General features: G+C 39.4%; 1 protein-coding gene across 1 annotated transcript in view; it reads left to right on the top strand.

Annotated features, from left to right (window-relative positions):
• Positions 1-473: 473 nt before the first annotated feature.
• NSMCE2 (NSE2 (MMS21) homolog, SMC5-SMC6 complex SUMO ligase) overlaps positions 474-25,616 on the top strand; it is a 126,576-nt gene continuing 101,433 nt past the window's right edge. The window contains exon 1 of the mRNA XM_009910646.2: positions 474-617. Within this exon, the coding sequence (XP_009908948.1) occupies positions 485-617 (133 nt within the window). The 5' untranslated portion in view covers positions 474-484. The remainder of the gene's footprint in view (positions 618-25,616) is intronic.

Here is a 25,616-nt window from a genome sequence, read left to right as displayed (position 1 = left end):
AGAAGAGTGGCTCTTTGTTAGAGTCCTTTTTTTTTCCCAAGAGCCAGCTGTTGAAACAGGCTTGCAGCTGATGAGGCTGAATTGGATGTGAGAAGTTGTATTTCTTTCCAGTCTAATTGATAACCTACTTAGAAAACACAGAGAAGTTGGGGGCATGTGGGCTTCTTTGGATCCGAAATAGAACAGTAATTTTCAAGTGGATGTAAGCACTAAGTTTGAACTTCATTATGGTTTAGCAATAGGAATGAGTAGTTGAAAAGTTGCTTTTTTTGTGATGTAGTTTTGCTTAATATTGAACAGGAGGTGAATTGAAATTACTGACATTTTGGGAGATAAGGTTTCATTCTTGCTCTCTGATGTTTCACTGTTTCTGTCGACACTGCTTCTGTTGACAGTCTGTACTTCTGTTTTCTCTCTCAAGTTCTTTGGGTGTGAGCTGCATTCAAATTGTTTTATCTGTTATTTCTAGAGTAATAATTTCAAGATGCCGGGTGGTGCAAGGATCTCATTCAATGGTGTGGACTCTTCTCTTTCATCTTTGAAAAACTGCCAGTCTTACATAAATACTGGAATGGATATTGCTACTCATGTTGCCCTTGACCTTGTGGAAAGTTTCAGTGAGTATATTCTCTCTTGTAGTGCATTTTGAATCTGACAGATGAGTCCTAGGCCTATGCATTTTGACTTGGCCTACTGTCAATATCTATCTTCTTAGCTCTTCTGGCTAGACCAGGGTGTTTTCATTCCATTCAGTTCATTGTCTTAATGCTGAATTCAGTGAAAATGTAAATACCAGGCAAATATTGTCCCAGCTTTTGTAATATTCAAGGATACTTGTGTTCCAGTGGTTGTAACCCTACAGCTTGTAAATACTTTTACATTGCTGAACAAGATGGAGGTGGCCTCTTAAGTGGGTGAATAAAATGACTTTTCATTCTAATACTGCTTCTTTGTGCTTTATTTGAGGTTTAGGGCAAGATACATGAATGCTAATGATTTTGAGTATAAACCCTGACACATCTGTTAGGGAATGTAAATTTTTAAACTACTGTCTCTGCTGAAAATCAGGCCCTTCTAGGGTGCTTCAATTAGGATATTTGCAAGGTGGGGTACCTTAAATATGTGCTTGCTGTTAACAGTCTTGTTACTGCTATTTCACAGTAGCAAAGCGACTTTTCAGGGGCAAACATTAGGCATCTCCTTTCTCTTCTGAGATATGTGATACATTTTTCATTAGGGAAAAAATAAAAATGTAAAGCTTCAAAACATGAATAGTTTCAATTATGTGTGGACAGTGAAGAACGATAATCCTCTGAAACACAAGTTTTGTGATTTGTTATAGATCTTGCACTCAACTAAGCCAAGGTTTATGTACAATCAAGATGAATGCTTTTCTCTTTATCTAGTGTGGTACTTTTCTCTCCTTTTTATCCATACTGCTGTCAGCTGACATGTTCTTTCTATCTGAGTAGAGGAAATGGAAAGCTTATCTGAACAGTCAGCTGGGGATTCCCTTTGAGATAAAACTGGTTTAACCAGTTCTGTTTCTTCTGCATTTGCAGTCACCTTCTCTACTACTTTACCATAAGCAATACATGGAAGTACGGTGAAAGGAATGAATTCTTTTACTCCCAAGTCTGCAGAATGATTGACAGAAATGAGTTATTTGTACAAAAGTTAAAAGCCTTGATTAATTTCACCATTCAGTAGAAGCCCTTGTTGCATTCCCTTTTGGAGGGGTGAAAGGCACCTTAAGCTCTGCTGTTGCAGGTCTGCAGTTGGAAGTCCAAGCTTTATACTCTTAGAAAATGTCACCATCTTCCTCACTTACCTGCTCCTGACACATTAGTCTTTAATGACAACCTCAAAATAATTTTGTCCCTTCAGACACCAAAAGTACCACACTTAGCATTCTATCCTGTATTACTCTTGATGAAATATCCATGGTCATTGTTACAGATAAGTTCTATCATGTGACTGAAAATAGCTGTAGACTGCAACACTCATTTTAGCAGGCCCAACTTCCCTGTGGAATCATAGTTACAGAATTTCCAAGCATGACCTTTTAACATAGTCCATCCCATTGCCCTACTGAAAAATTATTCCAGACTTGTATCTGTAGTTTATAACTCTTTGGTCTGGTGTTATGGTGTTAGCTTTTTCCTTACAATAGTTGTCTTCACTTCTACTAATTTCCTTGCAGATGTATGTACCAGTGTACATGGAACACACAAGTGAGTGAAGCTTCTCAGTCTTATGAGATTTTGTTTTCACTCCCCTGACTACTTCACCTGGACTTCAAGTTAGGTTCCTTACACAGTGCCATCAGGAAAGATACAGGGTTTCTGTGACATGTTACCTTTGGAATGAATACTTGTGGCATTACAGGATTAGCATCATCTGATCTGCCATACTTGGCTGTTCAGCTCTTGCCTCCAACACACATGTGATGATTTCTTTTTCTAGAATTATTACTCATCTATCACACTTTGCCTTCATGTTCTGAGGCAAAATATTAATTGAATTTTGTGCCAATGTTAGCTAATCTGTTTCTGCATTCTTGTTCCTGTCCCACTTGCAATTTGTTTAACTTTCCTTAAAGAAATGGTAACCGTCCAACTTCTGAGAGGTTTCACTGCCAGGCTTTGTATAAGCAAAGAATTCTGTTGTGATACCACCACAGAAATAGTGCTTGTAAAACAAAGTATTTTGGTCCTTTGGATATTGGACAGCACTGTTTTTTGGAGGTAGTACCAAACATTTTCATAGCAAGTACACAAGAGAAGTTCCACTTACATCTGAAGATAAATAACTGAAAAGGCAAAGTTAGTACAACAAGCAATGTCTGTTTCCTCTCTTAATTGCTATTCTCCACGAGCCCAATCCTGAAAACATTTACTGGTAAATGCATTTATCAAATGTATATTAAATGCAGTCCAGTAGTGTTTGCTGGACTGGCTGCAGTTTAATGTGGTGTCATGGAGGGACTTCCTGGAAATGTATCTGATGCTAACTTAGATCAAAAGATCTACCGGGGTCACTTCTCCCTGTTTTCTTAGGTGTGGTAGTGGGTTTGCTCTGGTGCTGTAGGTGAGATGCTTTGTAGGCAGCAAACACCATATTTTTATTTTTATTTCTTTTAACAATTAAATGGTATTTGTGAAAGAACCTGTGTGTGATTTTTTTTTTCTAACTTAAGAGCTTTACTGAAGGAGAGAAATGTAATGTTAACAAATTTATGTTTACTTTGACATGTGGAAAGGGATTTTATTGTGTGTCCATTTGTGGGTGTTCCCTCTTGAGTAAAAATCACTTCCTGCCTATTAGCACTGTAGGGCTAGAAGAGGTTCTGTGTTTTCTGACCTGTTTAGGGGAGAGCAATACGAAGAACACTTGTAAAGGGTGTAGAAAAGAAAGAGTTTCATGTTTCAGCACTTTCGTGTGCATGTAAGCTCTAGCAGCCACATGATTGTTCAGGTGGAGTGAAAACGAAAGATCACTAGGGGGCAGAGGAAGATCGGGAGTAAGCCGTACTGCCATTTACGTTCTAAAAAGCACTGAAAAGAAATTGGTCTCTTTATCTGTACTTTGATCTGTGCATGATCCTTGAGTTGCCTGAAGTCCTCTCCAGTTAAACCATCCAGAGAACAAAGAGCTCTTACGCTGGTTATGGAAGATGTAAAATCCTCCCAGAATGATTTTGAATTGAAGCTTTGCAAACAGATGGTGGTAGTGTTACACAGGATAAAGAGGGAACAAAACTACTTGTTTGATCAAGAAACCAGAGGGCTGCTGATAGGAAGATGTGCCAGACTTGTAGGCAGGAATTGGCTCAGGATATTCCATGATTTATAGTCACCTATGTCACTAGTTACCTATGTCACCTTTCTTCAGACAGATGCTTTGCAAACACTGGCTAAGTCTCTCAACTCTTGGGGAAGGTAAATAATGGTTACAGGAATTACTTACTTCACCACCATTGAAATGAAGCTCATTTGGGTGAATAATGGTTCCTGTGTAGGAACATTGTAACTGTATCATAATCCAAAAGAGAAAAATAGTATTTCCTATAATTAAAACAACTGAGAAAACTTTATTAGAGAAAACAGAGGGTTTTAAGTTGGATATCAGGGACATCAGACTAAACTGCTTACTCATGAATAAATACCACACTAGATCTTTCACACTTCTATTTTGACTTGATGTTTGAAAGTTTCAGAACTAAATCAAACACTGGGTTTCATTTCAACAGTAATTTTAGATGGAGAATGCATCCTGTTGAATTGGCACTATTCTTTCTGTACCCTAACTCTTTTTAGAAGGCTGCTGTCTACCTACTGACTCACTTCAGGCCTGCTTAAATGGAATTTATCTGTTTCTGGGTAAAGACAGCATAGCTGCAAGCCAGTGCACGTACTGATGCTGCTGTTGATTACTGTTCATTACTGTGCTGCTGTAGTTAAATTTATTCTGTCTGTAGAGCCCTGTGTACTTCTTAATCATTTGCTCGTCATATTTAACTTACATGAGGACTACCTTCTGTGAATAACAACAGAGCCTTTTAGTTTGATGCAGTTCTCATGTTTGGTGTTCTTGGCTTTTTTCTTTTCTTTTTTTTTTTTCCCTCCTATGCATTAATTGTATTCAGAATGTCCTGTTAACTTGGTATTTTCCCCCATAAGTTTTGATTTTCTGTTCTGGAAAGATAAAGTAATCTCACTGGACACAGCTGTTCTGAGAAATACGAATGACTGTTAGAGAAACTGACAAGAGAGGAAGGGTTCAATTAAATAGTTAAACATTGTAGCTTTGCAATAAGTAGTGATCAGAGGAATCTGGAAAATGGAGGGAATGGGTTTCATGAAAATAAATTACAATTCAGATGACTTTGAAGATCTAAAGGTTTATAGCCTGTCATCACATGGTCCCACATTCTGAAATGTAGGACAGAATGTAGCAATCAATCTACTTCTCCATGACCTTGAACAATTAGTTTTACTACTTTCTGCAAAGTAATAATACTAATAACAGTATACTTCTATTTCATATTAATAATAGGAAGATTTAATACTTGATATTTCTGGGCAGATTCACATTGATTTCAACTTATGCAGATAGTCCTCTTGAAAATCTGTTTGCAGTCGAGAATAGTAATTTAAAATTACTCCTTTCCATGTAAGCTTTACTTAAAGCTGTGAAGTGTCTTGGAAATCCTAGTGAGAGGTAATACGAAAGTATGGATTTTTAACTTGGAATTGTAAATAATAACAGACCTTACATGAAGAAAAGTATTTCACTATGGAATTGAAACAATCTGAAATGTCTGTGAGCCTCCTCTTTCTTTGTGCTGCCTAACATCTTGTTCATTTCTGCTGCACTCTGGAGATTCATCTTAAGTTAGCTATAACCACAGTGATTCTCAAGTCTCTTTCCTTTAAGGAATCCTTTGTTCACAATGTGTTGTAAAAGTGAGATACTTAGACTAATGTGAAATTTGTTGCCAAAAATGCAATTAACCAAGTCTTCATTTTGTGAGTGATTCTATTGCTTAGTGCACTAATACCTTTACATCTATTTTGTTTTAGTCCTATATAGATTTCTGAAAAGAAAGAGCTGGTGTTAAATATTCAGGTCAAGCACTGCTCATTTATGAACATGTACAATCTCTAGCAAAATAAGGCAGAGTTTCTGTGAACTGATGTTAACTTAGGTGAAGAATACTATTAATGCATCTGAGCTGAAAGCCTTTTATTTTTCAAATAACCTTGTTGAGGTGCAGGAACTGAAATTGGAAATTAAGACCTCCCTGTCCAATGAGAATTGCAGACTTTTAGCATTGAGCATCTTCATGATGTCATGTTGTGAGCAAATGTTGGCAAAGAGATAAAGGATCTCTGTCTGAAAGGTGAAAATCAGGTTCACCAAATTGAATGTCAAGGGGAAACAACAAAAAAGCTCGTTTTATTTAATAAGTTTAAAAAGGAAGATGAGTTTTATGTTTATTTTAAGCTTTCTACTGATTAGATACTGACAGTGTCTAAAGTTTGCATTTTTCTCTTCTTTCAAGAATGTAATTGTGATATAGAAACATGTAAAAATGTTACTTTAGGAAACAGCCCTGAGCTGCACCAGGGGAAATTTATGTTGGTTATTAGAAAAAAATTCTTCACTGGAAGAGTTGTCAAACACTGGAACAGGCTTCCCAGGGAGGTGGTTGAATCACCATCCCTGAAGGTGTTTAAAAGATGCATAGATGTGGTGCTGAGGGACATGGTTTAGCCCCAGACTTGGAAGTTAGATAATGGTTGGAATTGATGATCTTAAAGGTCCTTTCCAACCAAGACAATTCTATGATTCTATATAAAACCCCCATGCAAATAGAAAAACAGACTTTGCACACTTGGATTCAGTACATCCTCCCTGTGCTCAAAACACTCTCAGATGCTCTGTAGCCCAACCTAGCAAAATACTGAAGCAAAGTATACACTGAAAGTCTTGAGTGGTCCACCAGTGTTCAGACTGGTCTGTATATTTTAAATCTTAAGCATATGCTTATATCCTTTGTTAGGTTGGAGTCCTAACAGATATGTGAATTTGAAGGCGATACTGCTTGAAATCAGTTATAAAGCAAGAAAAATCATCTGAATTCTACTGTAAAATGCATCTTCCACATTTAGCCTCAGTCTGTTTCAGAGCTTTAGTAGTGTGATTGAAAAGAAGACTTCACTAAGTCAGTACTTGTTTGTCAATGTCTCTTAACTGTAATGCTCCTAGTATTGAACTTCAAGCCCTGTATTGACACTTCTGCTGTAAGATACTGAAGTGAAGCAGACTAACTCATTCTCATCTCCAGGCTTCCAGCCCAGCATCTTGCTCTTTCCATTGCTTTTGTCTGGGCTGGAGCCAAGGCTATGTGGGACTGGGAGGAATGTCCAGTACAAATGGAAGATAATTGGAAAGGCTGGAGATTAATCTGCAGACCTGATTTCTTAGTTTATAACTTCTGAAAAACAGGTTTTCTAGTAGAGAATAAGATGCTTCCTTGATGTCTGGATCTTCAAACAACACATCACATTCCCACTGTGAGGTGTAGAGTAGCTGGGTGGGAAGCAGTTATTGCACCTGAACTCTTATCTTATTTGGGGGGAAAAAAGTAGCTGCTTTTCTTCTAAAACTTGCTCTAAAATACTGTAGTCAGCTGCTACCTGTGGCTGTTTGCCATCTGTATTACATAGCCGTGATTTTCCCATAGCAGTATCGGGGCCTGCATGAGAATTCCTTGTATCTTTCTCCACACTTTGATGGATTTTTCTGCTCACCAGTATGTACAGGGCAGGCCCCTGGGTCTTACAGACTGTTAGTGATAGGATTCTTTGGCATGTGCCCCAGATTAAGTTAGCCCTTTACAGCTCTGGCTTTTCCTGCTTGTCCGCTTGTTTCCTGTTGTATAATCTGCTCTCTGCCAGCAGCGTTTACCTTAGCTCTGGCTGCTGATCCTGTTTGTTCCCCTTGCCCCAGAGCCATCTCTGTGCTTTTCATGTGTGCTGCACTGCATCTCGCATGTACAATGTCCTCCCTTTACCAATTGCTTTCTCTTCTCCAGGTTTCTTGGGATCCACTTGTGTTGTGATGCCTGTTAAATACTAGCTAAACAGTAGTTGGTAATGTGGGACCTTTTTTCAGTGTACATTTAGCTCTTTGAGATTACCCACATCACTTTGACTTCTCTCATTGCTCTTTTAATATGGTATTAAACAGGAATCACCCTAAACATTGCTGACCCTTGTTGACATAGGAAGGAGCGTGGAGCACACAACTGTTAGCCAAATTTTATGAAACTATTGGCAGCCTTTTAATAAACAGTTGGTTCATGAGTTTCTGTGGAATATCCACTATTACCTGCAGTGGCTTTCTAAACACATTGCAGCAACCTGTAAGAGTCAAACTTCAACATTTCAAGTTCTTTCATTGCTGAGAGCAGGGGATCTTTCCGTGGCAGTTTCTCTGTCCTTGACCTTAAACTCCTCCTACTTGGAATGGTGCAAACTCCAGTATAAGGATGGACTGTAGCTGTGTTTAAATATCAAATGGTTTGGTTAATTTTCTTCTTTTGCTCTTTATATCTGCTTATTTATTTCCTAGTTTATTTTTCACAGAAAGTTTAAATGCAGGATTCCTGCAATACCATACCATAACATGGGTCTTAACATTTTAACAACGTGCTTGTGCATGAAATGACCATGCTGTGATTGATATGGGAATCAGAAAAAAAACCTGCTGACACTTGTGCTTCTAAAATTCTCATGCTTTGTTAGTTTCCATGGTGTTACAGAACATTGTGCTTCATAAAAATAATCAAAATACTTGCTCTGAGAATAGGCTGTAGTGTATAGGCTAGACTGACACTTTGCAACCTGCTTGAGTAAGGGATGGCATGAAGGACAGGAAATGAGCAAGATGAAGCTTTGACTTGCTATCCTTTCAATTGCTGTCCTGTTCTTGTCTAGGAAAGGCAAGTGTCAAGGTATTTCCTTGCACATCCTACCTCCCTTCACACAGGAGTTGTGGTTTTGTTAGGTTGCTCTCACCTCCTAGTGGACAAAGCTATGGCCTATGTTGTAGGGACCTGCATGAAGAATCAGACCTTTTTTTTTCCCCTTCTGAGCCCATTTATCTGTGACAGTGCTCATGGGAAGCAAGTAGCAAACAATTTTATATGCAGTGTAGGAATGGCAGTAGAATTGAGCAATCCAATACTTCTTTATGGACACAAGGGAACAATCTTACCTGGATTTGAAATCTCCTACTGTGCCTCATTCTCTCAGAATTTACTTTGTCTTTAAGTTAAATTCCAACTAAAGGTTGCAGGATGTTGGTTGGTTTGTTTTTTTGCCTTCTTCTTGGAGAATGTCAAAGTCCATCCTGGAGATAAATGACTTTTCACTGTCACTTGCTATACAAACATATTTTCTGCTATGAGAGAAGACACTACAGAAAATGGAGAGAGGCCAGTGATCTGTGAAGTTCAGTAACCCTTCTATGTTAGCCTCTACCAGATGCTTCCTGTGAAGCTGCAAGAACTCCCCCACAACAAGATGCTCACAGGAAGTTTCTTCCTAACCCCAGGCATTTATCTACCAGAAGTAGTTTGTTAACTGGTCTGCCTTGTTGCTACACCAGTGTCTGTGGTACTAATTGGTGACTTGCACAAACTCAGTGCAGGCACCAAAATTACATCTTTCTTCTTGGGAAGGTTCTTTTCCTGTTGTTTAAAGTAAACCTGTATTTTGAGATATGTGAGATAAAATGCTTCAAATTCCTTTTGTCAAGAATACTGATTTTGCTTTCCTTCAGATTCCTTGCTTAAGATTCATCCTTTTAGGAAAGATGTTCTCTTTTAACTTATTCTTGGATTGTTTTATAGGTATTTAACCTTCTAGCTAAGAGTGAGAAAGATAGATATGTTTTCTTGAAGTAGCTAGGTAGATGCTGTCACACTTCATGTATTTCTTCTTCAAGTAATTTTGGGTTTTTGAAGCAAAGAGAACTGATCAGGTTCTTGTGAAATGCTTTTCTGAAGAAAACAAAATACATTTTGTGCATTAGGCTCTTCCATCAATGCCAAAATTTTGAGAAGAGAGTGTTGGATTAATTTTTTTTATCTTACCTTTGTACTGCAGAGCTTACACTGTTTAAATTACTTAAGACATTTATAGCCAGCTCTGATGAGCCCGTTGTTGGAATGCGCCAGTTGGTTCTGAAGGCTGTTCTTAAAAGAAGCTGTCTTAAAAATGAAAATTTGGAAATGTACCTTGTTTGGAAATTTGGAAAAATATGGCTTTGAAAGATTGGTGTTCTTTTGTATTTCTCCAGAAACCACCCTGTGACCATAGCCTATAATCTTACACAGTGGGGAAAAAACAAATATGTGGGGCTGTTATTATTTCCTAGCTGGAATTTTGACTGTAAAAAGAACACAGTGCAGGGAGGGGAAAGTAGCTATATTAAGCAACATGCTTTTTTTTTCCCTGCTGGCTCTTTTTTGGTTTGGGTACTCAGTAATCTGAGTGCATCCAAGTATCTTTGTTCCTCAGCTTCTGCAGTTCTTGAGGGAAAGAGAAACCCATGAGGTGGCAGCAAAAGCTTTTCTGCAGCTTGTGTCATTGTAACCTTCACCTGCTGTGGGCAGCTGTTGTGGCCCTACAGCAACTCAGTCCTAGAAGGATCACCCTGCTCCTGCATTTAGGAACACTAAAATATAAATGGAGGATTAAGATTGATAGTGAGAGAATTTGTATTATCAGATCATAGATTTTTAAGGCTCTTAGAGATCAGCATGATCTACTGATTTGACTTCCTGCATAATACAGATCATTGCATTTCGTGCAGTTACTCTTGCATGAAGCTGGTATGTTGTGACTGAACTGGACAGTATCATTCAAAGTGAAATCCAGTCCTGGTTTAAAGCTAACTTGTTTTAGTGTATTCTCATGGAAATGTACTGACAGCTTGCACCTGAAGAGAAGGTTGCACTCTGGACAGTCTCAGTTTTTGTCAGTACTCTTGTGAACATGCACAATTTTTATTTCCCAGGTTTCAGTAGGTGGCATTCACATAGTATTTGATTTCAAATGCAAACATATGTATGTGTGTGTATTCTTTTTTCTTATGTATTTTCTTAAGGAAGTAGTAATTTTCTCCCCCAAAGGTCATTAAGAGTTAGGGGAGGTTTGCAGTCACCTGGTGCGTTACCTCATGTACACACATAGTCACTATAAATTTCTCTCTGCCCCAGACCTCATAAATTCTCAGCAGTCTTCAAAATAGATCATAAGTGGGATTTAAATGCTGTATAGACCTTTTTGCAGACCCTCTGCACACTAGTGATGTTAACCTTGAGAGAATGAGCAAGCTTACAGCTGTAAGTTATAGGCTTGAAATTGCTGGGTGAGGTTCTTTGGCCTCTACTATGCATGAGATCAGAATAGATGATCCTAATGGTCTGTTTCAGCTTCAAAATACTATGAAGTACTGCAGAGGTCTTGTGTGGGCTCTTCAGCACAAAGATAAATCAACCTCTTTTGAACAAAAGCCAGAGCGGAATATTTTATCTGAGTAATTTACTGTATGAAAATATTCTCTGTAGTATATTAATCTGTCAGTTTCTTCATATTTCTGCCACAGAAGTGTGGCAGTAAGAAAATACTGCTAACTCCTGTTCAAATGTAGAGGCATACAGTATATATAGAAAGTAGTGTGGGCTTTGAAGAGCTCACTCTGAAGGCTTTAATTTTTATCAATTTAAGTAGATCAGTATTTAGCTTTCAGTGATCCAACTGTGTGCCTGAATAATGAGGGAGGAGGAACCCACAAAAGTAGAAGAAAAATTGGGTGAGCAGCATTCAGGAAGATTAAGAATATCAAGCAATTGTATTTCTTTTCTTGATTCTTTCCATTAGAGAAAGATCTATCTGGGTTAAAAGTAAGTATTGTGGTAACGTGTTCTCAAATGCTTGGTCAAAACATGAAAGAATCCCTGAAAGAATGAAAGATAATTGTGAAAGTTCATCCTGATCCCCTACCCGTAGATGCAGGACACTTTTTTCACACACACACCCCCTGTATACATTTTTTTTCTTTTTTTCTTTCTCTTCTTTGTTCTTCTTTTCAAGAATTCAAGAGCTTGAGACTTTTTTTTACTTTTCTCTTTTTTTGGTACTCAAATAACTTACTTGGCAGCGCAGGCAGAATTAATTGTGAGAGGCTTTTGCTCCTTTCAGACAAAAGTAATTTTAAAAAGAAAACTTTAAAAAAAAAAAAAAGCATTCTGACTCAAATCCAGGCTTTATGACTTGCTTCCATTTACACTAGTACATAGCACACTGAAGCTCTGGTGAAGAATGAAGATGAAAATATGTACTGATAAAATTCCAAGAATATAAATGGGAATGTTTGCTTTATCAGTCAGAATCACATGTAAGACTTGTGTGTACCTTATGATTGCTGACACTGAGACCTATGAAAGCTTTCAGCCTTTGGAGAATATGCAGAGGTTGTTTGTCTGAATTGTAGATTTAGAAAATTTTTTTTAATTAAGATTTTCATCGATTTTATTTGTTTCCTTTCTCATTTTCTTTCCCATTTTCTCTCAAGAAGTACATGGAACTCATCATAGCAATATATGAAAGAGAGAAACCAGCTGAGTTGCGGCAAGTCTGATTTTGCTGAGGCCTTGAAGCTGGGAACAGTCATGCTTTCAAACTGCCACTGCACTGTGTGGCCTTGGGCAAGTCACTGAAGTTCACTAGGCATCAGTTTCCCTTCTATAAAAAGAAGTGCCAGAAGTGTTTTGAGAGTATATATGCACATCTGAATATCTCAAGCTCCTGTGGAGATACTCTGTTGTTGCTTGTGCCTTCTGTGATCGTGGAAATGATCTTGCAAGAGTCTAGAAATAATGTGACTTGTCTGTAAGGGTGGTAGGTGATGAGAAAAGGTAGGAAATAGCCAGGAAAAGAGGTGTACAGAGGAAATAAAAGGCAGAAAACAACAGCATAGCCACAATGTCAACGTTGCCTTTTGTGAAATAACAAATAGGAAGTATCACATCTCCAAGAACCATTGTAGTGATATCATAGAATCATAGAATCAATAAGGTTGGAAGAGACCTCAAAGATCAGCAGGTTCAACCTGTCACCCAAGATCTCATGACTACTAGACCATGGCACCAAGTGTCACATCCAGTCCCCTCTTGACCACCTCCAGGGATGGTGACTCCACCACCTCCCTGGGCAGCACATTCCAATGGCTAACTACTCTCTCTGTGAAGAACTTTCTCCTCACCTCAAGCCTAAACTTCCCCTGGCGCACCTGGCTATAACCTCCCTTTAGGTAGTTGTAGACAGCAATAAGGTCTCCCCTGAGCCTCCTCTTCTCCAGGCTAAGCAACCCCAGCTCCCTCAGCCTCTCCTCATAGGGCTTATGTTCGAGGCCTCTCACCAGTCTCGTTGCCCTTCTCTGGACACATTCAAGTGTCTCAATTTCCTTCTTAAATTGAGGGGCCTAGAACTGGACACAGTACTCAAATTGTGGCCTAACGAGTGCTGAATACAGGGGCACAATGACTTCCCTGCTCCTGCTGGCCACACTATTCTTGATGCAGGCCAGGATGCCATTGGCCTTCTTGGCCACCTGGTTCATGTTCAGCTGTCTGTCAACCAGTACCCCCTGGTCCCTTTCTGTCTGGCTGCTCTCCGGCCACTCTGACCCCAGCCTGAAGTGGTTTGAACTGCTAAGATACATGTAAGGCACTAAGCGAAGATTTGCATGTAGATAAATTTTGTGAGTGGATCCTACAGTCTTGTCTACAGGAGGATAGTAAGTCAGTAAATAATATAGAAAATATTACACCTATTTGAAGACAGGGCTACTAAAACTGCTTATGTAAAGAAAATTTACACTGAAACCTACAGCCCAGCAAAAGGTCAACTGAAGTGAGTGAGAATCCATCCCATCTCTGAATAAATAGTTCAGCCTTATATTTTCTTTCTTCATTAGCTGTGTTTCAGTTTTCAGGCACTGGATCTTATATTACTGGCTGATAATCAAAGAGCCCAGTATGTTCAGAAATCTTGAGGATGGTAGTGGTAAGTCACCTTTAGCATCTCTCACTTAAACTTTGCAAGTTGAGCTTCTTTAATCAGTCCTGATGTAAGTCACACATTCCAGACATTGAGTAATTTGTGTTGCTCTTTCTTTGAAATACTGAAAGAGCTTATTGAAGGCAAATGCAATTAGCAGGATTTAGTCTCATGCTTTTTTGGTCTAAAAAGAGCCTTTGCTCAAATTATACTCTGTGCCATGTAAGATAAGGATGCATCTGCAAAATATTCACTATGCAATCAGCCTCTTTTTAAAGAATATGAAATAAATAAACAACAGTCCCTGTACCTCTCTTTAGACATTGAACAGAGGTCTGGCATTTGTCATGAACATGGCACAACACAACCTTCTGTGTAGGGCCTACAGTAACAACCAGGTAGCCTGTCATCGCTCACATTGCTGCCCCAGCCACCCTTTCAGGCATTGCTTGCATTACATTAGTTCCCAAACCATGCACTACACAGCAGTTGCTTTTGTTTAGTTTGAGGGTCTTTTGTATGTTAATGGCTATTTATGCCAGTAAAAGAACAGCCATGAGTCTACTAGAGCTACAGCTATATAAAAGGGAGAAAGTAGGGAAAGACCCTCAAAGATTGTGGCCACTGGGAAGCTATCAGTGGCTAAAGAGAAAGAATCAAAAAACAGGTTAGCAAGTGCTCTGGGAAAAAAAAACCAAAAAAGAGCAGGAATGGGGGAACTGGTTGAAGAGGGAGAGAAGGGGAGAGGTAAAGAAATATCTGTAATGAAGAAGGAGAAGTAAGAAATAAGAAAGCCACAGCAAAAGGATTAAGCAGGGCAGTAAGCTGATGGAACCCTAGATGATGAAAGATATTTAAATGCCTTTCTAATGATGTTTCCCATGCAAGCAGCTTCTGTAGTTTCCACAAAGGTGTTAGCATTTGCAAATGGGAAGAGTCTGGCATATAAATCAGAGGGGTACTGGTTCATGTGGTTGTAAATGAGAAGAGAGATGTAGTCTTTCTGATTAGTCTCTGGATATATATGTGCTAACCTCCTTAGTTTTTGACATTATCAGCGAATGCTGTGGAGTGCTCTGAAATATGCATGTGTTCTAGCACTCAATAGAAGGTGACAATCTCAAACTTCTCTGTGAATTACATATAATGAACTTTCTTATTAAAAAAGACTTAACAAAAGGAGCCAGCTGGCTTAAGGAGAAGGTGGCAGATGAAAAGAACACAATTCAAAGAAGTGTTCACACATTAAGGAAGTATTTTAACAGGCTTTCCCCAGACTGTAAGTGGGAATGAAATTACACATTGCATGGAAATGTCAAGTGACAATAATATCTTATGAGTTAAATCAACCTTGCAAACTCTTTCCTATTTTTCTTAAGCAGATGAATAAAGTTTAACTTGTGATTTCCTTACTAATCATCTTAGTAAGCAGTGGGTGAGTAGACTTTTTACTGTATGGGTAGATTAATGTGACATTTTCACAAGACTTTTTTTTAAAGTTTATTACTTGTGGGTGTGGATCTAATTCACAGCTGTTTTTTGAGTGAATTTGGTATGCCATTGCTCAAATTCTGTATTTCTTCAGTATTTTTAGATTAAACTTTTATCCATGGTTTGTTGGAAGTGTGCAGTCTGCCCAAATGTCTCAAGATAATCTCCAATAAAGACTTCTCCTCCACTGAACATACTTCCTTTAGTGGCCCAGTCACTTTTAGAGAAAACCAGATTTTGAACTGAACAAAACTGAAAAGCCTTTCAGTACAAAGGGCAGAAAATTCTCCCAACTGGCATGTTTCAACTACACAAATCTTAGGCATATTTTCTGCATGTCATTGACTTTAATAACACACTGACTGATAACTGTGTGATAGTTTACCAGTTCTGTTTTAAGTACTGACCAAAGGGAACCTTCTACTTCTTTCTATCTAGTTTCAGAACACTTCTGTTTCAATTTATATTCCTGTTCTTTCAAAGCTGCCTCTTTAATGCCACGAGGCCCCCAGAAAGCTACTTCTTTCCTACTATGGGCAAAGATAAAAGCATTATCTAAGAACACACTGAGGGACCATCATCTGTGGTGCATTGTAAGGCATCAAACAAATTCCTGTTTCTTTTCAAAATCATAAATATTTGTGCATATGTGAAAGACTCGGGCAATAGAGAATTGCATTGCCCTTTTTTGCACATAGGCGCATTTTCCACATGATAACAAAGTAACAGCTCCTCATAATAGGAGGAATTTTTGCATGAAGTTTGTGGGAAATGAAAGTCTGGCAATGGGAAGATTTAGCTCTGTCACTTACCAGTATGCAAGCAGCAGAATGAATGCCACATACCAGCGATTCATGCCAAAACCAGGAGATCTGCCAACTCACAGAAGAGGTTTTATGCAAAGGAAGCCTGCTAGAGGCAGAATGAATTGCTGGTTTTCATTATACTTGCAGTTTGTGTGCCTTGTCTGTGTAAGAGGATGAGGCTGTGCATTGGCTTTTTGTGTTGTGTCTGTTGGGGTTTTTTTGGTCATATTGAGGAATTATGGGCTCTGAAAGTCCTAGATTTAGTAATGCTACATGGTTAGCACTTCAAATATCATATCAAGATGTGATTCATGCTAAATTGGATATTTTGTGGGGAACATCACTTGACCTTTGCTTGCATGAGACATGAGTTTTCTAGACTCCTTTAGTTTCATCTTGGTTGTCCTCTGTCTGTTATCTCTCTTAGCAGAAAATGGAAAATATCCAGAGCATGTGGAAATATCTACATTTTCAATAAGCAGTTAACTTTGGAAGCTATAGTCTTACTTGTTTCTACTAACTTTCCTGTGTCTGATAATCTAACACGTAAGTTTTTCTCATTTAAAATCTCTAAACATCCCACTGTTAGCTCTATATTATGAATCTGATTTATCTTTCATTCCTTTATGTATGTGGACCAGTGTCAACTGTTGTAAGACATACCACTGCTCTGTCCACAGAGGTGTCGAATGTGGAGTTGCCTGCCAGTCATACTTGCCTAAAAAGCTGACTGTAAAACTGGATTGTTTTTCCACCCTGAGCTGCTTGCTGCTGCAGCTGCAGTACAGCAAGTGTTCTGGCTATTTAGCTGAAGTCCAGTGTTGTTCTGTCTGAGGCTACTGATTAGCTTCTCTGAATTCTGGAATCAGTAGTGCCAAGGTTTGTAAAAGTAGAAACACAAAAACTTGGACTGGGAGACTGTGTGGGTTTAGGGGTGAAAAAGGAAAAGAGTTATGTTTGGAAATATCTAGATATTTGACATTTGAAAAACAAATACTTTGGCATTTTTCCTCGCCCAGATCTTTCATTTTAGGTTAATAATGTTAACATTTCAGTGCTGGAAGAGTGTTCATTTATGTCTGCATGAAGCTGTTGCTGCTGGTTGTGCAAACTGAAGTTTGGATTCTGTGGGTGTTTTTGTGTCACAGGGCAACTATGACCACTGAACTGAGCTGAAGTAAGTCAGATCTGGATTATCTTGAAGTGAAGGATTGTCTTGTCTTATCTTCCTGTTGATTCATGTTCTGCTGCTTGAACTCCTCCTAGAGCTCGTGCAAGCTGCAGTCTGCTAATGGGGATTTGCTTGCATTAGGAGGGACAGCTCGCTGATTTTTAGTGGGACCAGTTGAGCAGGTCATGCACAAGCACTGGTACTGACACCTGTGAAGGTGGCACTTCCAGGGGTTGGCAGTGAGACTGCCCCTGTAGTGAACCTGCACTCACAGCTGCTTTGCGAGGTGACTGCTGTGCTTGTGCCCTGTGTCACAGCCCTGTGTTCTGTCCTGGCCATTGATGATGCACCATCCCATGACTCCTATTTCTTGTGGTGCCACATGCAGCATGTCTAGCCTGTGTAATTAGATTTTGAATGGTCTATGTCTGTATCAGACGTGGACAGGATTGTCGGGTGAGCCCAGAACCAACACAGTTGCATTTACTGAAACATTATATCTGATCAAGTAAGCTCTGATGAGGGCTCATTACTTTGGTTTCTGAGTTAGGCTGCCTCCAGTTTGGACAAAGTAATGCTTCAGAGAATTTTGAAGGTTTGGGGTGAAAAGAGATTATTGTCCTGTCTCTACCAAGGTGTTTTTTTTCAAATGGAATGACTTTCCAACACATTTCCTGTTTCCCTCAAACAGAGGAATTTCTAAGTAACTGCTGCATTTAGCTTAATGAAGGTGCACTTCGAATGAGCATCTCTGAGAAGTGCAATAGGTTCATCAACACAGGCAAAGTTCTTTTGTGAGAAACCTAATAGTATTGTGTACTGCTAAAGCATAACAATCATGCCTTTCACTGGAGACAGACTTTCTCTTCATGCTGAGATATTTATTTTCCACCTGTCAATACAATTTAAAATAAGAGAAGAATTGCTTATTGACAACAGAAGGAATTAACACGTTTGACTTGTAAACAAAGAGGGGGTGGATTATCTCTGTGGAATTCATAATGTGCAAGTAGGGATCTTGTGTAATACAAAAGAAACTGTGCTTCTTAAAAAGGGGAGAGTCTAACAAGTTGAAAAATCAATTTATTGGAATAATAAAAAAATAATGAACTATTTTTCTGGCCTTCCCTTCTAGTGGAGATGGTAGGTAAAGCAGCCTGGGAACTTCTATGGAAATTGTGAATGGCATTAAAAATCTTGAAATAAATTATTTACTTTGAAGTAGCAGTTTTAGGAAGTGTTCTGAGGTATCAATGACTAGCACTCACAACACCTCAATAAATATTTCACTGTTCATTATGAGGGAACTATTGTAAAAAAATCTCTTTTTCCCAAATTCTACTGTTAAGTTCTAAGAGGTAAAAATAGTTAGGACAGCAGCAGAGCCCCTTGTTTTTAAATATTGTCAACCCTTCCACCCCTTGTTTTGTGGAAGGCACGGTCAGAAGCATCCTGGGGCTTTGAACCATGATCTGTTATGTGGTGTAGAAACGTTCATGCCTCTGCAGGCAAGAGGCTTGTTAGTCACAAGAAAATCCTTTCCCACTAAAATTATTACTGCATGTTGTTTTCAGCCTTAATTTCATCATATGTTGAAATCCACTGAGAAGAGGGGGAGGTACACACATACATATATCTGTGTATATATAGAGTCAGGAAAATATTAGTTATTTTATGAGAGATTGGTCAGACTTCTGTGTGAAGATAACATATGCTTTGAACTTACTTGGAAAATATAGGTGTGGTTCCTCTACCATTTTCTGGGCAAACAGGTTGGTATAACCTGTAGTATAAGGTAGTACAAGGTAGTATAACCTTGTGAAAAGCCATATTATCCTAGCTGAGGAGCAGCAGAGAAAGAACACAGAGGAGCAGCAAGGATGAGTGCCTGGGGAAATGACCTGTGAAATTCCTTTGGTTTCTAAAGAAAAGCTGCATGAACCTCAGCCTTGGTGTTTTCCTGCTGCATTTCTGTTCTTCTTGGGCCTGTGGATGTAGATAATGGTGAGCAGTGCTGATATGTGCTGAACAGAGCACAGATATCACCATAATGCCAGGAAACTGATGCAGAGTTATGACAGAGGAGAGCTTAACTTGCATCTCAAGACTGTTGCATGTTGTAAATGCTTTATCCTCCTTTTAGTGCTTCAGCTTAATGGTTACAGTGTCTTTGTTAACTTCTGGTTGTTCTTTCTGCAAAATTAAGTAGGTTTTAATTGGTAAAATAAAAAATTAACCTCACTATGACCTTTGATTTTATTTATTAAGGTTGAAAGACCTGCTGGTCAGGTACTAATATGTTTTCTCAGAAAGGAGAGAATTAGCCTGGAAATACTCTGGGCCTTACTATTTAGTCAAGCAAGCATCCATTTCTGAGAGGAAGTGCCTACACTCTACCTCTTTTCATGTCTAGGTGCTGTATGTGTGGCATCAAATATAGAGGTTTCAGTAGCAAACAAATATGCAGATATGATACAGAGACTTTTATCACTTTGTGTGCCATAGCACACTCTACTTTTACTAGAGATTAGTTGATGTCTTATTGTGTGTGTGTCTCAGCCTCAATTAAGTCATATCTATTTGTGCTGAAAAATGTTTTACTTTGGATTTTATACAGCAAAGCACATTGGCATATGTTGGAGTGTTTTGCTAAATTAAACTCTGTGAAAAGCTTATTTATTTCATAGGTATTAGCACTGTCAGTAGGTTTAGGAGGTGTTGCCCTTCGTTACAGTCTGTTTGGATACTGTGGCAGAAATATCTGGTAAAAGAGATCTTTGTTACTGCTCTCAGGTCTAAACTGGGATCATTATAACTTCCTCTGCTTGAAGGAAAAAAAATCCAGTACTGTAAGGAAGTTGCTTTCAAAAGTACTGTTGGCCTAGTTCTGTTGGCAGCAGAGTTAAAGGGAGTTTCACGTTGAGCAAAAGTTTCATGATTACTTTTTTATAGAATAATACAGTAAGTTATTTTCAGAAGTGGTTAGTACTACTGGTGCCTCAACTTTTCTGTGCCCACGCCGAGATGACTCCGTTTTCAGAATGCGTACAAGACCCACTCTCTGGAAATGCTGACCACTTGAGGTATTTCAAACTGGGCATTCAGCAGCTGAGATGTTTCAAAGTGGACACTCAGACCGTGCATGGTCTGTTGCTGTTGAAAATCTCACTCTCTCTCCAATATAATGTACTTGGGTTTCATTTCCATGGGATTGGCAGGAGCTTCCTGGGTCAACTGAATTTTGTTTCCATTTCAGACTATCATAGCCTACAAGGAAATGACTTGTAACACAGGATGAGGGTTTTGGTTTGGTTTGTTTTTGGTTTTTTTTGTCAGGAATAGTCTGTAATTTGACAGATGCTTTATAAAAAGTTACATAGGTTAAGCAGGGAGAAATGGATAATTGAAGATTTTATCGGTTACTTGCTGAATAAAACACATGTTTAAATCCACACTAAAAAGCACTGTCCTTTCCAAAATAAAACCTTAGAAGACTTTACTCAGGTATGGAAAGATGCTGGTTGTTTGATGTGCAATTTCTTAACAGAAGCCCAATAGAAAATACTCACAAGCGATAGTTCTGGTGTGGCTGTGGGCACAGCTAATGGTGTTCTGCAGTACTAGATCGTCATTTACAGTAGCCCTGTCTCACACACTCCTCTCACTTCTATTTCTTCTAGTAATTTTTTTAGCTTTGGTGGAGAATAGGAAACTCAGATTCAACTTTCTTCTTTGCTTGAAAAGACTTGAACTCACTTTCAGCCATCTTCTAGAAGAATGGTTTAGAGTTGAAGCTGTATATTGTGGAATATCACAGAATCACAGTTGGAGTTGGAAGTGACCCCTGGAAGTCATCTTGTCCAATGTCCCTGCTCAAACAGGGTCATTAGGAGTGCATTTCTCTTTCTCTCAGCAATGTAATTTCATTTTGTAAGACATGCTTTTTTAGCTGAAGTGCTGGTATCCAGGTGAAGGTTGAAGGTCTCTTCCAACCTGGTGTATTCTATGTATTCTATTCTATGTATTCTATTCTATTGATCTGTAAAATCACCTACACTCAATCTCTAACTTCATGTACATGAAAGCTTTCTATACAAGTAGAATGCTTCACTTGGGGACAATCAGGGAAATCCTGCTCACAATACTCTACAGCCTAGTTAAGAAGTTGAAGGTTTCTTTAGGACTAGCTTTGGCAGTAAATAGCTTCTGACTGTTACACGGAGGGGAATTTCACAATTACTGCTCTGAGTTCCCCTTTAGCCCACCAGTTGCCATTCCCTTTATGGCTGTTGGCCTTCTAATCAGTAATAACTTTTCTTCTCTTAAGAACTGGAATGGTTAGTTCCTTATCCAAACTGTTCCATGGAGATTTTGGAGCATTCTACTTTCAGCCATTTCTCTAGTTTTAACCTGCTTCAGGAGATTACATTGGTTTTCTCCAGGCTTTTGCTGTTCCTTTGTATTGCTTCTATTTATTTTAGTTTAGAATTTTTCTCTAGTAGCTTTTGGCTCTTTCTGAAGTCTAATAGGTAAAATCTATTACAGGTCCAGGAGAGGGATTTCAAAAGAAATCTCTTGAGCAAGAGTTTTCTGAAGAACTGTCCACATATGTACAGAAGAAAAGATGAAGATGCACCCTAGTGCTGCAGAAGCAATCAGTTTAAGTTCCTCTTCATCTGTGTAGTCTGGAGTGCCATGACAGGGTCTAATGTATCTAGAGAGAGGAGAGAATTAAGACAGTGGTCTTCTACATAGATCTGTATCCTTTGCTATAAGCATCTAGACAGCAGAGGGACATCTTGCTACTTTCTTCTCCAGTGATTTTGTGAATCTCTTCTTAAAGAGTGTGGGTTGGATGGTAGGTTTTTTCCCTTCAAGCTGTATTGTCTTATTTGAATTACCAACAGTTTTTCATACACCAAAATTTGGGTCACATGTCCTACTGCTTTTGGTTTTAACAATTAAAATACTTGCCAAAAAATAGCACAAATGCTTTGCTGTGTCGTGAATTACAAACGTACATTCTCCAGAAGGTGGAACTAAATCGAGGAGTTGGGGAGCTGGTGTTCCTCTTCTGTCAGCAGTAACTTGAAACCTGCTGGCAAAGTCTGTATTTTATCTGCTGGTGCATATGAAGACAGCTGCCTACTACTGCTGTTGCTATTGGCTCAAGTGACAGATGTTTGTGTTACATGTGTTTTAGAAGTCTGATATCTACTGTGAAAATTTATGAGCAGTGGTACACCATTCCTCTTCTGCCTTGAATGATGGGAGAGCCTGACAGGAAGAAAAAAAATCAGCATCTAGCCTTGAAATTCAAAGCAAGCTAGTATGTAGTACAAGAGAGAGAGCTGACAGTGCCCTCTTTTCTTTAAAGTGAAGTTTGACTTTTATTAGCCAATACTATAAAGATGTGGAAGTATGAGTAAATTCACATTGTCTGTGCTTAAACATCCTCTGTAAGTAAGGCTAGAGCCTTCCTGCAATTGTATGGTATTCCAGACTCTTTGGTGTTTGAGACAACCTGTAGTGGAAGTGAATGCTTATTTGCATGGCTTCGGGACAGCTGCAGTACTCTAAGTAAGTAAATACCAGTGTTGTAACATTTGCCACAGTAAAAAGAGGTAGTTGTGTAAAATCTTTAGAAATAAGTAAATATGAACTCAGATGGTAGAAAGAGATGCAAGTCCTGGATAAATGAGTGGCATTTAACGTCAGTATTAATATAGGAAGTATTAAATCAGTGCTGACTGGACTCTACCCTGTTATTGCAACTTCTATTTTAACCTTGAGGTTCATGATGGGTAACCCAGCCCTGGCTGAATACAGTTTGAATCATCAGGAAGGCACCTGAGCATGATCAGTTTGGCCTCTCAGTAGAAATGAGAAGTTGAACTATTGCTAGTCTCTTTCTACAATTTTGTTCTTTAATATTTAGGGAGAATGTTCAGAGTAATACCCCTCTTTGCATTATAAAAAGAGATCATGAAGTCATGCTGTTTGAAATTTATAATCATGAAGTGTGCATATTCAGCCAGCACATACTTAGCCAGCTAATTTTAACATAAAGCACATGGACCTTTGAAAATGAAAAGTATGGCCTTGAACTGGGCTCTCTGTGAGTAAAAGATGTAATATTGCAAAATGCATAATCTCTGCATGGTGAGGTTAAGGACTTGTGGAGAAATGCTTACTAAACTCAACATACTTAGCCTAGATAACAAGGAGACTTAACTACAGTGTGCAGCTTCGATGGTATTTTGTGGCAGTAGCTAAAAGCATGTTGGGAGTTTGGAATGCATTCCTTAGATATGAATTAGAAACAAGATTAGGATAAATTTTGAGTAGATAACAGTAAGGCACCAATCCAGCACTTGCAAAGCATTTGATTTTGTTCTTGAGCTACGTTGTTGGCCTGCAGAGTACAAGGTTTGAGTGCTTTGGAGAGTTAGCTGGCTTTGTAGCTGGAGTCTGGCTGGGAGGGTGTTTAGCATGAAACTTGGTCAGTCTGCTGGAAGAGAGACAGTGTTTTGAATCTCTTTACTATGACTCTCCACTGCCTTCCTCACAACTGAAATAAAAGTAACAGTGAGGTTTGAGGAGTGGGTAATGGACAGTGCCTTAGAATCAGAGTTGTGTGGGTTGGAAGAGACCTTTCAGACCAAGTCCAACCATTAACCCAGCACTGCCAGGTCACCACTTAGCCATGACCCTCAGCACCACATCTCCACAGCTTTGAAACCCCTCTGGGGATGGGGACTCCACCACTGCCCAGAGCAGCCTGGACCAGACCTTGACAACTCTTTTGGGGGAAGAAATTGCTCCTCATGACTAATCTAAATCTCCCCTGGCACAGCTTGAGGCCATTTCCTCTCGTCCTGTCAGTTGTTACATGGCTCCACCTGGCTCCAACCTCCTTTCAAGGAGCTGTAGAGAGCCAGAAGGTCTCCCCTCAGCCTCTTTTTCTCCAGGCTGAACAGCCCCATTTCTGGTCCAGTTCAAGGATCAGTTTGAACAGAGTCATCAACAGTCTGTGCCCACAATTCCAGAAATGATCAGGGCTCTCCAAGCTCCATTTTCCTTGTTAGCAAGAACTAGTGTGCACCCAGGCTGGCCAAGACCCTGCAGTCACAGCTCAGGAGGGGACAGGACTTTGATTGAATCATAGAACCATTAAGGTTGGAAAAGAGATCCAAGATCATCAAGGCCAACTGTAAGCCCAGCACTACCATGACCACTAAACCGTGTCCCCAGGTGCCACTTACACATGTTTTTGAACACCTCCAGGGATGGTGACCCTACTGCTTCCCTCAGCAGCCTATTCCAATGCTTGACAACTCTTTCAGTAAAGAATTTTTTCCTAATATCCAACCTAAACTCCCCCTGGTGCAACCTGAGGCCATTTCCTGTTCTATTGCTAGTTACTTGAGAGAATAGACCAACCCCCACCTCAAGCTCCTTTTGGATAGCTGTAGAGAACAATAAGGTCTCCCCTCAGCTTTCTCTTCTTCAGAATAAACCAGCTCCCTCAGCTGCACTTCAGAAGACCTGTTCTCCAGACCCCTCAGCAGCTTCATTGCTCTTCTCTGGACCTGCTCCAGCACCTCAGTATCTCTCTTACACTACAATGCCCTAATCTGAGCCTAGTATTTGAGGTGAGGCCTCAGCAGTGCTGAGTACAGGGGCACAATCACTTCGCTGCTCCTGCTGAACACACTCTTTTTGATACAGACCAAGGTGCTGTTGGCTTGCTTGGCCACCTGGGCACATTGCTGGCTAATCTTTCAAAAACCTTTAAAAAGAAGAATTTTGTTTCTTCCTGACATTACAGTGCTTTTAAACTTAATAGCTTGATGGGATTTGGAAGAGAATTGTGGGATGATGGTGAGAAGAGGTAAGCCTTTCTTTTAAAATTTCTTGTTCCCTAGAGTAAGATCAGGCCAGCTGATGTGTTCTAATTAGTCTAGGAAACTTTGAAGGTACAGGGATCCCTGCCTTGGTGAGCTGTAAAACTTTACATCCCTATACGGTCACCTACATCCCTGTATGTATACACCCAAGCTCTGCCCTGCATCTGTTCCTTGCCAGGGAGGGGCAGAAGCGCTCTTAGCTCATCAGGGAAGGGAGTGTGGTGGGAGCAGAGGAGCCATGCACAGCAGGTTATTGCAGTGTGTAATGTGAGACAATGAGAGTTTTCTAAGGGCAAATAGAATAGCCTGTAATGTAATTTTGCATTTAAATCTTGTTTAGTAGATGGGGAGATGAGTGGCTGGGAATAACATGGGAGATTTCCTCTTAGCTCTCAGCACCTTGGACTATGGATTGAACCACAGATAGAAAATGGACTCTGGTGTCTGTCAAAGAGCAGAAATAAAGGATGAACAACTGACCTGGATACAGTGCTTCAGATCTATCTTTATGTCCATAATGCCTTCAAAGGCAGGCTGTAATCATGCGTTGGTGATGCATTTGGTGATTTCCCAGTATATATAGCATACTTCATGTGCA

Source organism: Dryobates pubescens, chromosome 14 (genome assembly GCF_014839835.1).
Source record: "Dryobates pubescens isolate bDryPub1 chromosome 14, bDryPub1.pri, whole genome shotgun sequence".
Lineage (NCBI taxonomy): Eukaryota > Metazoa > Chordata > Aves > Piciformes > Picidae > Dryobates > Dryobates pubescens.
The sequence above is the reverse complement of the archived record's forward strand: the minus strand, read 5'-3'. Positions and strand labels throughout refer to the sequence as shown.